A 13,791-nucleotide genomic window follows, 5' to 3' on the forward strand; every position below is an offset into this window, starting at 1 on the left:
TAGATTCGTTGATTAATCCAGCGCCGCCAATTTTTCCACCGAAAAACCCACCGCGAACCGCGTTGGGCTGTTTAGAAGATTGGACCGCCATTGGGCCGCCATTGTTTATGAAGTACGAAATGTAAAGCCCAACCGCTGGGCAGTTTGCGAAGTTGAAGGTTATGGTCGAGCCGTTATTGGGGTGATTTTAATGAAAGTGGCCGACGACTGTCAACGGATGGGATTGTGTTTTTTGGCCGGTGGCAAGAAAAAGGCGACAAAATTAGGCCGTCGATTAGGTCCGCAGGGTGGTTTACCAGCGCCGACGGCCGGGCAAATGGGTGGAAAGTTTATGGTTTGTTTTGAAAATTAATAGCAAACGGCGAAATGATAGAAATTGAGCGAGCAGAAGCTCCGAATTGCTGTGATTATTGCAGGTGATGGCGAAAGTAAAATCACAAACATTACTTTCCTGTGCTGGGGCGGCGCCAATTCAGATCATCCGTTCACACTTTCAGATGGAATGATTTTAATTAAAAATAAGTAGTTCATGTTGTGGTTCAGTGTGGATTAAGCGAGAGATTGTTCAAAATAATCAGCCAATAATCAAAAACAACAATTTAAGACAATCATCGTTTGGAATGTAGTATGTAATATACCTTTGAATATTTTTAAGGTACTAAATTATCAAATGAAATTATTTCCTACTTTTTAATCAATCATAACTGATGGACTACGAATGTGTTTATGTTTGTAAAATGGAGGTTGCTTCTCGTGGTTTGTTCGCTCTGAATGCCTTCACGAAAATGTTTAGCTTTCTTCTGTGCCAATTTTTTTAAGTAGAACTAAATAATTTTGGTATAACTAACTGGAAAGTTAACCTTAGTGAGTAGCTTTTGCATAAATTTGCACTGTCGAACTGATTGAATCCATTTCGAAGAAAATCAAAACCAAACGAAGGCGAAAGAGGAAACTGTTGAAGCAAATCCAATGTCGCAATGTAACAATGAAACTATGATCAAGTGAGGAATGTTATTTGTTTTAAAAAATCTTTTGGAAAATTGATAGTTGGGCGAATAATAATGCTGGCTAATGGTACCATTTTCGATAAAATCGGTATGGCTTTATGATCCAAGCACCAGCCAAATGATCATATTCATATTCATATTCACAAGTCTAGTCTAGTCATAAACTGTAGAAAGTCATAGTTGCACTCCCAATTCCTGCCCGTGGCCAATTGCTCTAAAATCCCCCCGGGGGTGCTGCTCCAAAATCCGTCTCCGTTAGGCGTTTCCCTTTCTTTACTTTCATTTTCCGCTACCAAACATAAGCTCAAACAATATCCAAAACAAACCCACCGATTTAGCAGCCGATCGTATGTTGCGCCGACTTTTCGCATAACATCCGTTGACAATCGGATGCGAGATCCGAGTCCCCGTCTTGAGTGATGGTTGGGGCCACTTTCACAACGGTCTTTACGAAACCCGCGGTGGCCCGGGGGTTCGACTCGATCGGAGGTCAAAGGCCGATGATTTGCGAAAATGAAGCCGCCATCGATCGCCAGACCCGACGGTGGGGAATGGACAGAGATGGGCTGTGGCTGAACCGGGTATGCAAACAATAATCTCACCCGAACCCCGTACCGTGTGGCGCGGCTGAGAACTTCTCGCTTTCCGGTCGCTTCACGCTCCGCACGCCGGGGGTTCGTCGCCTTCGCCGGCGCCAAATGCACCGTGAAGCGCATCGAAATCCCCGACCGGATGGTGTGGCCTCCGGCGAAACGGCTCGAGTTAAAATCGGTCCACGGAACCGTTCGGGAAGATTCCCGGACGGAACGGAATATGCTGAACCGTTGCAGCGCAGCGCGATCTGCTTCGCGTTAGGCGGCCCACCGTGGCGAGATCGTGGGTTGATCCTCACAAAGCATAACTCCCGCCAGCCCCGCCACGCGACGTCGGCCGCAGGAACGCAAGCGGCTAGTTTACATTGAACATTTTATTCTGCTCATCATTTCTGTTGATTTAACTTCCACTTTTCAAACCCCACCACCCGGCGGCTGGCGCTCCCTTCCTGTTGGCCCTTTTGCAACAAATTTGTGTGGGAAAATCGGTTCCCACCGAACGGGGTGGCCAAGCGGCTAGGTCCCCCCCGGGGGAGTGGAATCCAGTAACGTACCATTCTGATGCTAACGGACCCGGTAGCTCGATTGTCATGCACTTCAATCGTTTCTCTCTTCCTCGCCCTCTGTCTGTCTGTCTTTTCCTGATGAGTTTGAAGAGCCCATCTGTGACTCACCCACAGCCCGGGGCCATTGGGAGAGAGGATGAAATGGGATGGGAAAAAATGGAAACACGTATCTGCATCTCATTTCTTTTCATCAGCCAAACGAGCTCTCAACGGCTGCTTCCGGGTTTAGGGCCGCGTCAACGGCAACAGTTTCGGGTGGCTTTTAGATGGGATATTGGGCGACCTCCGGAAAGGGAAAGTCAACGAATGGGTTTGACAAACATGTTTGCTAATAACCCAATATTCTCTTCGTTTGTGGAACGCAAACGGTCGCAAATGCTACATGGATTCAGAAGCAGTGCTCCTGGCGAATGGTGCCGATATCAACTGGAGCTTCACAGGAACAGTGACCTCAGCTATGTCAAAAAGGTTCGCTGATGAGCGTTAAGGGCCCGTTGAGTAGCAACATTATTGAAGAGTTCAAAATTATGTTGAAGCCTCCTTCAAATATGTCGCTTTTGAAAGACCGTTTTTCCAACATTTGACCGTCACTTCTGCGACTTCAAGGTATTGAGTAACCCAAAAGCAAAGTTGTCGTCCAGCTCGCATCTTGCCAAAGCGCGCCCTCCATTCGCTGGCGGTTGTTTTGTCGACTTTGTTTGTTCTCGGGCGGTCCGCGGCGGTTTTCCGTGGCGATCTGGGTGACTTCAACATTTTCAATCGTCGACCCACAAACTGCGGCCCCTGCTCCCGTAAACGGTGCTAATGGCCGAACTGAGCTGAATAAAAAAACCTGTGCCACACTTTTATTTTCCAACCACTTTTCCCATTTGTTTGTTTGCTTGGCTTGGCTTTTGAGGTCGGCCCCACCGCCGTCGGCCGTCGGTTTTCCACCGTTGTTGTTTTCCTCCGTTTGACTAAATAATTCAATTTGACCCGTCTAACGTTTTCTTTCTTTTTCTTCCCCCTTCTGCTTTTCTTGTTCTTCTTCTTCCTTTCGGCAGAGTGCACTCTAGCGCCGTTCATCAGCGGTTCCAGTGCGGAGAAAATACCGTTCGTCTTTTTGCCCCACCGTGGCCAAATCGTTCATCCCAGCCGCGAGATTGGATTTCCCGGTAAGTTTTCGTCCCCGGACGGACGGGCAGCAGGAAGGAGCTACGTTCTGGTAGCTCACCGGCACCGGCCAAGGAAGCGATCTACACTTCGCGGCTCTTGACTTTAATTTAGCAAACAATTACTTAGCCAGCCTGGCTGGCTGGCTGGCCCTGTAGCGTGTCCGGGACCTTGTCCGGGTGAGCGAGCTCCGTTCGGAGCCAGAAAAACGGTTGCCAGTTACGCGGTCACTCCTCTCGGGTGGGCCACCTGACCCGGAGAAGGATCCTCCTGAGCACCTGCACCTGTTTCTTGCCACCATTATTTAACAACTCTCGGTCGAGAGGTTTCTTTTTTTGCTCCGATCGCTTTCCGATCCGACCGTACGAATTTTTCCACAACTCTGTGCTCCGCATTCAGCGCAAGCCGTGGCGTGTAACATAGCCTTGGTGCAGGGTTCGTGCCCTTTTCGCTTACCGGCGCGACGGATGCAATTTGTAGTCTGACCATCTAACCGCCCGTGTGCCCGTGTGTGGCCAGTTGTTTGCCTTTCGGTAGCCTCGGAGTGCTGCCACCGGTGGCACCGGCACTTGGAACACGTTCTGAGCCACTCGAGAACATTGTGCGCGCATGTTCTGTACCGTTTCGGAAGCGGCATTTAGCTTGATGCACTGCCGAGCACGAGTGGCCCCGAAATATGAGCTGGAGCCGAGCTGCTCCCGACCACGACCCCATCTAGGCGGGTCAGTAGCCGCGACGGACCGTGTTGCAAGGAGCGCGATAAATGCACGGGACGGTCCGCTGTTAACGGCAGGCGGTCGCGAAATGGGTTGTTAGGTGGGATATGTGGCAACGGACAGCAGCCGTAACGCAGAGAGAGAGATAGTTGGCGACATGGCGAGAACAATCCAAAATTGACCGTCATTATGCGTCATTAACTGTGTGCTCGGCCATTTTTTTTTTTGCTTCTTTTGTTCTGTTAGTGGCTGTTGACCGCCAGAAGCATCATTTAGGCGAAGGCCACCAGAACGTTTAGCTCGCGCCGTGGAGTGCATAGAATGTGGACAATTTCGAATGTGTCGACACGCGTTGGGTTGCACCGTGCTTGAATCTTTAGCCCTCTTTCTCTCATAATAAAATGCTTAACATGTCTGCCATAAATACTTTTTATTATTCAGCAGATAACGGAGACACTGCAACAAACTTTACGAAGTCATAATATGGACTGAAAACTGCACAAATAATTAATTATTGGAACTAGAATCTTAGAATAGCGTTTTATTGATTGCAAACAATTTTGTTTATGACGTGTTGGATCATCGATTTCTCTAATTATCGTGAATCTTCCGAGAAACCGACATCCGCCTGGCGCTAGGAACCTACTTGGCGCTGGGACTTGTTGCACCAACAACAACTGGTCATCGGGAAACGAATTTGCAGGATTATGCAAATGGCAACTGATGTCCATGCACCCAGCCAACCGTGCCAGAGGTTGTTTATTGACCCTTTTCGGAGTATCTGATGGACTTTCGCAACTTTTGGCCATCACTTAGCGCACTCGCACTGAGAAGGATCTGTCGGTCAAAAATTGATTCATTCCTCATAAACGAACGCTGGAACCCTGTGGCTGCGATTGGCGTCCGTATAACGAAAACAGCAATAAAGGTCGTAAATAGTTTGGATGCTCTTCGCCTGTTCTGTTTTCTGCGTGAGGCCTACCATAAATTAGCGGTAACGGCGAACACGAGGCGAGCGATCGGATCGAATTAGTTCGATCGGTTTTTCGGGCGTTGTTTTCTTCGCCACGGACGGCGACGATCTTTGGCCGCGTAACGAAATGTAAATTAGATCCCTTTCTTTGGCCGGAGCAGATTGGTTTTTCAGCAAGCGGAGCGGAAAGCCAGCAAGGCGGGTCCAACGTTATTGTAAAGCAAATTAGCTCACGCAAAACACGTCACCCGGTCGGGCGCTGGAGATCGTTGCCGGTTTGCTTGGCAAACACGTCAAACATTCGCTGGGTTTTTGCATGATTAATGTGGAAAGACGTCGTCGAAGCATTAGCAAACACCGGCCACATGGCTGCTGGTTGGCAGCTGAAAATGTGACCGAAATTGATTTGCCACCCGGAGCCCTGGGCGTCCGAGTTAGAAGCCTCGGACTGATCTGGAATTTTATTACCGTCCCCGTTCGAAAGATGGCTCACAATTGTTTCGTCCGGTTCGTTGATCTACATCACAATGGGGCTAGAAAATCGAATCAAATCTCGAAGGCCGATCAACTGCGGGCTTCTTTGCGGGCTTTCATATGTAAAACGGAGCCCAGCCGGTAGGTAGGTGATCCTGATGGAACCAATTCTCCTGGGTCGATTTCTTAATCAGGTTTGATCGGGGGATCCCGGGCGAAAGTACGCACCTGCCCGGAGAACATAAAGCCCACAACGCCTCTCAAATGCAAATCAGCCCGTTCGAGGGCTCTTCCGAGCCATCTTCTTGGAGCTCACGAAACAAAGCGGTCCCGGACGACATGCGTCCCGCGGCTGAGGCTGAAACGGGAACGACCGATCGGCGACTAATAAAATAATAACAACGTAGCCCAACGTTGAAGGGCCATAATAGCAATAATCATGCTGATGCTTGTAATCATCGCACAGCGCGTGTTCCCGTCTGCTCGAGGACGCTGACGTGGCCCGTTGTTGTTTGTTTGTTTGATTGGCGCATCAATGGGCCGCGGTCCTCATCGGACGGCCCAGCCGGTCTGCCGGCTGGACTCTCAGAAGACGGGGGTTTCCACTGGAAAGGGATACGACTCTCGAGTAGCTTCGCGCCACGCAATCGATCCGGCCCGACAATGGCTACACCCTGAAGTGGATGACACTCGACGGGTCCGCGGAATCAAGACTTCAACTCCCGGTGCCGTACCGGTGCGTGCGCTGATGTGCGCTTTCTTGGAAGAGCGAATGTATAGCGCAGGAATTGAAGCGTTTTTCTTGGACCTCTTCTTGAAGCCGGATTCTTTTGGGGTGCGTAGCGTAGCGTTCGCGCGCTAACGGTATTTGGAAAGGTGCGACAAAATTCCAAAATTGAACCCACGATTTTGGACAGGATCAGCAAGGCTCGTGGGCTCGAAGTGCGTAACAGGTTTAAGGATTTACAGGGCCGGTCAACTCCCCATACTAAAATCCCACTCTCAGCCGTTAACGGAAACACAAAAATTGTTTCCAAATCATTTCTCGGAATCGAAACCTGTTCGAGCTGTGGGCCGGCGGTAATGAAATCTGTTCGAAATGGCCGGCCCCCATTGGCTCTGTCATCGGCCGAGGTCGGGACGTAAATTGGTCACATAAAACGGATAACAAACGCATTCGCTAGTGCAACTGCGAGCGGGACATCGTTTTGCGCGTGAAAGTGAATGCAGCGCTCCCGAAGAAAGGCACGCATTCTCGACAAGGAAGCTCACCGTTCGCAGAATCAACATTCCTTTCGGGCCGGAACCAGCTCAATGTTGCGCTCACTAAACGCGGCCACGACTCAGGGGCGTTCTGGGCACCTGAGAGACCGTGTTCGCACGTTTTGTGTTGTATGGCATTACTTCGAAAGTGCTTTCGCCATTTTTATTGCGCTGCCGAATAATGTCCGCGCGGGAAGACGTACCATAAACTTACACTCGGAACGGTCTGACGCTAACGAGTTGATGTGGTGTGGGCTTTTTCACTTATTGGCATTCGGAAGTTTCCACTTTATCATGTTGGATTTATGCTAAAGAGATTGATACGAACGAGCGGAATGGTCGCACACGTTCACCGAATGGCAGCGCGGGTTCCATTCACAACGACAGTGTTTACGTTGTGGCCTTTCAACGGCTAATCAACCTTTAACATCTGTCCTTTCGGGTACATCGGTATCAGCGATGACCCTGGCCGTCGCTGGGTTAAATGTCCTCACCAAAGCAAATGTGGCATTTCTTCTGCAATATTTGTGAACGGTGATTTATGATAATGATTCTTTCATTAGTGGTGCCACTACGATAAGGCTGGATATCTTGAGATACCTTCAAGAAACCTTGAGAGAAAGAGTGAATGTCGGAGAGAAGATGTCACTCGTTTAAAATTATCTCAGACACGAGTCTTCGGTTGAAAGTGCCGAACATGGTCGTTATTAAGCGAAAGTTTGCGAAAGCATAATAAAGTGAACTGTTCGTAGAGCTACAAACGACGCCATACCGATAAGTATATAAGAAGTAATAATAAGAAGCGATACGAAAGGAGTTAAACTGGATGATAATACAGCTATGACCATTTTAACAGATAAAGTAAATAAATTAAGTAAATTAAATAAATCGATTCGCAAGTTTAATCTTACCAAATTACCATTTAACTATTTAACTTTGGAAATCATTGTTTTAATCTGTTAAATCGTTGAATGAGTTCTATTGACAGTTGATAATCTATCTTGCTGCCCAGTCCGCTCCTCTAAGATTAAAAAAGAAGAAAAGTATGTCAAAAATTTACAATAACTGGAAATTACGGCACTTTCCAAGGAACGCTTCATAATCGACCACTAGAATCGAGTTTTGCGCAACATCCTAGATCTAGGAGCGAACCCCAGTTCTAGCGCAACTCAATGTACTACAACGAATCGTAACAGTTTAAACATGACCATTAAATCCTTCTCTTTCCTCCCTCTCTCTCTCTCTCTGCAGGCGTTAAAATGCCGATGTGTGCGGTGTCGGCCGCCCAGTACCTCACGACCAAGGGGTGGGCCGAGCTGCGCAACCCGCTCGACACGGACGTCCCGTTCCGGTTGTTCCGCGACGAGGGCCGCATCTACCTGCAGTGGCTCGGGGAACCGGAACTGCGCCAGCGGATGCAGGGCCGGCTGGTGCTGGTGCACCTGATGTGCCGCGACATGACCCCGCGCCTGCCCCTGCCGAAGGATAGCCGGGCCGCCGTGCCGCACGGTACGTGTTGTAGAGCAGCTAATGGTTTCCCGTGTTCTCCGCGCCTCGTCCGCCGTGTCTTTGTTTTATTAATTTCTTTAATTTCCACCGGCCCGAGCCCGCGCGCGCGCCTAGGGCACGCTCCACTGAGCCCGCCGAGCCCGCCTCAAGAAGTCAGTGACTCCACACCGTGGCCGCGCCATGTTACAATATCGCACGCCCGGTGCACCGAGAGCAGCAATTCCTGGAGGAATAATTAGAACCGCTTGTGATTTTCCACCACCCCACGGGCTGTGTGTGTGTGCGCGCACCCTTGTTGTTGGCCGTGTTTTGCTACGCCTCGCGAAGGGCCGCCCGCAACCCCTGCGAACCCCTTTGGAAGGTATCGTGTCAAATTTTTATCTTCACAACACCACGGCGGTTCCCGGCGATTCCCCGGCGGGCTCGGCCGAGCGTGGCGCGGAAAGAAGCGCGATAAATTTATGATGAATCACTCCCTTCTGGCGTCCACACCATCCCCCGGCAGGTCGCAGGTTCGCGTTCTTCGGCGGCGAGGCCTTCGTCTTAGCTCTCTCCCGTCCAAAGCCCAAAGTGCTCGCTTATTTGGGAGCTCATAAATTCATTAGTTTGTTGGCTTTACAGCGACCGGCCCTCCTCATCCTCCTTTGACCCCGCTAGGGGTCCCCGGAAGAGGTGCTGAATAGTTTATGGTGTTCCTATTTATTTACGAGATTTTCCGCCGTGTTCTTCTTCACGCCATTCCGCCCACCACGTGCCATACCCGTGCCGGGTCGCTCTCTCTCTGTACGGTGCGGTGACCTCCATCTGGTGGCGATCTGGAACGAATTGAGCCCAAAATTTCCAGCGGTCAGTGATCGCCAGCAACTGATTATCCGCCGCGGTGGGCTGTTGGATCGCGGTCACCGATAGTCCGATTCTGGGTAGATTCTGGGCCAGGACCGGAGCACATTAGGGCCGTAAATAGACCATTACGGCACTCTCCGGGAGGTCACACTATAGCGTCGACCTCGGCTTCTGCAAAAACGGACCATCGCCCTACGGTGTGCGTCATCATCTACCGGACGAGAGATTACATCGCAACCGGCTTGTGCGCAACATGAGTTATGGACTCCGTGCCTCAATACCAACGGGTGGTCACCCCTTTTTTTGGATGGGCTTCCTTACAGTGCCCCGGAAATGGCCAACCAATTACTGATCAATAGCTCAATAGCGCGCAGTTCATCTTCGTCTTGTTAGGCGATAAAGAACTAGATCGTGGCAGGTGATAGCTTCGGAACAGTTCACCGGCTTTCTTATGGAATTCAACGGAACTGGCAGCTGTCTGGCGATGCTTGAAGCTAGTTTATTTGAAAATTACTCAAAAATTGATTGGAACAAGGTTTAATTTAATTACATTTTTGTTTATACGCTTGAAAGTAAACCGCAAAGATGTGTATGGTTTATGCGCCGGAAAGATGTACCTGCCCGGAGTGACCCCAATCTAGCTGTGGACGGTGTCGATTCAATCGGGACACTATAAACACAGGCCGGCGCTACGAACTTAAGCCTCCAAACGGCTACGCCGAAGATCGATGAGTTGTTTGGGTTTTATCACTTTACATCCCACGTCCCATAAAGTGCCGGCAGTGCCGGGTGACCCGCTTTAATGGTACCGTCTCCATCACTGGACTAAGCCACCCCTATTCCCCCACCATTCCACCCGCCTATTTCCACCCGCGGGCGCACTCGCAATTGCACTGCGACAAATAGAGTGCGATAAAAACGAATGGCAGCGAATGATATTTTGTAATCAGCGAGTAAGTTATTTACGATGCCCGCGAACGCGATATCGCACACTCACGGGGCGTATCTCCCTGGCGCAGGGTGGCCTCCCGTCCCGGCTGCCTTCGGGAGACGAGATCCCGGTTTATGTTTTATAGCTCCTCGATGGCGGCTCGGAGGACCCAGCATAAACGATGTATGTAAATGAAGCATCATATGTTCGTTTGATGATGCTGCTCTTTTTGTCCGCGATCGTAGGCGTCTCCTTGGGGCGATCCTGGCAATCCGATCTGTGCTGTGTGAGTGTTGCTGTTTTTTCTTCGGTGTCGCTGCACAACCTTATTGCCCACCCCGTTCCTATTGGTCCGTGGTCGCGAGTATTTTATGGCTTCTGCAATGGCATCGACCATCATTGGCCGTCCGCCTCTATCTTTAACCGCCGCCGGGGGTTCAATCTCGCCTAGCTTACCACACACGAGCACACACACACACGTGCACGCCAGCACACGGTCGCATTAACAATAAAACAAAATTACTCCCCTAGTTAGGAGGATATTAATTCTGCTCCATTTATTATCGCATCGTGTACGTCTTCGTGATTTTGCCGCCGCTTGTCAGGTTCGCGTCGGATGTTCTTGGGCCGAGGATTCCTAGGACCCGGGCCCCCAATGGCTGGCCGAGCGTGGTGGCGAATTATGATTTATTATTTGCACTGCCCACCACCGATCAGCGAGAGAGTGCACGAATCGTGATCGTGCCGGTTGCAGTTTCATTTGCCAACTGCCCGGCTCGGTCCGTCGTTGGCGCAGTTGTTGCTCCCGATTTCTGGGCCCCCCATTCTGGGCAGCCGTGAACAGTTCCGGCGGTGGTTTTCAATTTGCACTGTATCCACCCTCTGCGCATTAGTGCGATTTATGGCGGACGACGGTCGACGGCCGCTGGAAATGATTATTTATGCGTTCTATCGTCGGCCCAAAATCTGCTTCTGGTACCACGCAGCCCCGGCCAAGGATGATCGTTTTATTACACCTTTCTCTCGTAGCAGCAGCAGCACCACCGGTTGATAGAATGTTCTACCGACTGTGGTAAAGGCCACAGCCACAGTGGTTGAACTTGATCATATCGACCGGCGTACAGTGCGACTGAGTCTGTAGCCTCAATTAATAAAACACCAACAGCGGCGGGCAGCGGCGGTGGTCAGGGTCAGCCAGAGTTGTAGCAATAAATTCACTTTACGCCCCAATTCGGTCCCTCCGGGTCCGGGATCAGATTTCGCTTGAAGTGTGCTTTCATTTGCATCCCGCGTGTTGCGCTAACGCTCATCGTTTGCCTTTCTTTTTGTTCCAACTTTTTTCCCCCACAGATGACATGCAGATGCCGAATCAAAACATCTTTACACCGTGCATCGCTTTCCGCGTCGTCGGGACACCCATAAAATACGTCAACAGTAAGTGTTTGTTTGTTTTTATGTTGCTTTATTTTGCATCTTCAGCTCTGTCGGGATTTCCTGCTCGCTTTGTTTTCGGTGTTGATGAGGGTGCACCAGCTGATGATGATTTACGGTGGCGAATGTTTTGCTTCACTCCTCTTAATTGCCCACACACTGTTGCATAATTGCCACACTGTTACGCTCGGAGTCACTGTTTTTTGTTCGGTGGGCTCCACTAGAAGATCGCCAAGCCGGAACACCTTTGAACACCACAGTTTATCCTATTTATTGTACAACTTAAACATTTATTTATTTAACAAATTTCAACAAAAATCAGTTACAATTACGAGCATAAAGCAGAAGCTAAATATTTACGTGTCTCGGATTCGAGTTTTCAAAGGAGACCCTAACTATTGGGTTGTCGGTCGTTATGTGGCCCAGAACGGCGAGTGACATTTGTACCTTGAATAAGATTCTCACGTTTATGGAAAACAGGTGAGCTCCTGAAGATTGGAATCAGCAGCATTCAGGTGCTTGTTTCTATAACAAATCGGCAGTCAGGAGTCAAGATGCTGACAGTAAATAGCCCCTGTGGTCAAGTACTGTCCCAGTACTTGTCGCTCACCCGTTCGGTAGCCAGCCAGCCGGTGACTTGCAACCCCGCCAGCCAGCCACGCAAATCGAAAGCGAAAGCCCAAGTCATCCGCTTCTCCGGGCCGCGTTTCAAGAGCAGACCACCGAACACCTCGCGATAATCACTTCCTGCCGCCGTCAAAGAAGACGTTAACAGCACAGTGGCCGCACAGTCCCACACACGCGGACGGACAGACGGACGGTAACCCAAACAAAACCCGCGCGGCATAATAATCATTCATAAAAGTTCATCGGACGAACGCTCGAACGCTCGGAGCTCACTGAGTCGTGTAATTGATATATTTACTTTGGTCCCCCCTTCTCTCTCTCTTGTGCTGACTTGCGGTTCGCCTTCTCGGCTTCTGAGGTCGTCTTCGTCGCGACCGGCGGAACCTCGCCGGTAACATTGTATGCAAATCAGCACGAAAGGGACACAGAGACCCGTGGTTCACCCCCGGGGCCGCTGGAAACCGGGTGCTAGCGAAGGTGATCTTTAAGACGAATGATCAATGTTTTGTGGTTAACCACGGGCGCACTCGCGCGCCTGATGGTGCCAAATGAATATATGCATGGCCGGGCTATGCCAAATGAGTCTGAAAGATGCGCGCATGCTACTTAGCGGAGGTGGCCGAGCGCGGCCACGAAATGAAAGCGAAACAAAACGTGAACCCCAATTAAGGGAGAAAGGGCGTCGTAATTATGAGCAACCGAACGAGGAAAGGGAAAAGAACTCGCACGGGGTGCGTGTGTGTGCTTCGCTATTAATTTGCCTTCCTTGCCGTGCTCCGAAGTAGATGCGTGTGGAGCAGAAGATGAGCTATTTATGCTCGAGTTTTATTCCTTTCGATGGTCACTGGAAATAGAGTAGCCCGAATGGACCAACGGATAATTAACGTGCCCAGGGTTTTGCTCAAACGAATTTCACTTCCACGTTCAACGATGACCCGGCGACCGTCGACTCTGGGGACCCATAAATAAAATGCAACATAGAAAAAGAATCCACAACATATGCTCGCAGTGAAGCCCGCTGAGCCCCGGAGGCTGTTCCACAATGGGGTCCTAGGGAGTAATTGTCCTATTTGTCGCCCCATAAAGTGTTCACCATGACAAAACGCTGCAAACGGAGAACGCAAAAGACGCCGTGCGGCCGAACACGGCGGACATAAAATATGAGTCCCACCCGGTGGAACGATCCAGCGGGAAGAAATCATTTTCCCTCTCCCTCTGATGGCATCCCGGCAGGCAGTGGGGACAGTCTGCTCCCACGGCCTCACCCATACGGACTGTGGACGACAAAATTATGGCAGATCGTTTACACAAATCCACCACAACACGGTGGGTCGTTTGGTGCGTTTGGCGCATTAATCGAACAATTGCGCCCCGTGTGGTGGCGAGGGACCAGGGTCTCAAAAGGAAGGGAAGAGGAGGTACACTAGCGGCTAGCGCCTCTATTCGTGACAAAGTGGCCACCCGACAAACGGCCACCGCCAGGCGTTTCATTCAAACGTTCCGTTTTTATCGCTTTCGCCCGAGACTGGTGCGCGGCGACAAGACACGAACCTACCGCGACCGCGGTCATTCGTTTGCTTTATTGTCCCATTTGGGGTGACTTTATGAGACGTCTTACTCGATCGGGATAATTCGTTCCGCTCGTTCTCGCCCGTTTCCACTCAGGTATCGGGCGACCGCATCTGTTTGGCTACCGGTTTGTAGTG

At 50.4% G+C, this 13,791-nt stretch overlaps 1 protein-coding gene across 1 annotated transcript in view; it reads left to right on the forward strand.

Moving 5' to 3' along the window:
* Positions 1 to 13,791, forward strand: part of LOC128267019 (uncharacterized) — a 35,763-nt gene that overhangs the window by 12,823 nt on the left and 9,149 nt on the right. The window contains exons 4-6 of the mRNA XM_053003810.1: positions 3,210 to 3,320; positions 7,996 to 8,253; positions 11,378 to 11,461. Coding sequence (XP_052859770.1) covers positions 3,210 to 3,320; positions 7,996 to 8,253; positions 11,378 to 11,461 — 453 coding nt within the window. The remainder of the gene's footprint in view (positions 1 to 3,209; positions 3,321 to 7,995; positions 8,254 to 11,377; positions 11,462 to 13,791) is intronic.

The sequence above is a fragment of the Anopheles cruzii genome, chromosome 2, assembly GCF_943734635.1.
Source record: "Anopheles cruzii chromosome 2, idAnoCruzAS_RS32_06, whole genome shotgun sequence".
Taxonomy (NCBI): domain Eukaryota; kingdom Metazoa; phylum Arthropoda; class Insecta; order Diptera; family Culicidae; genus Anopheles; species Anopheles cruzii.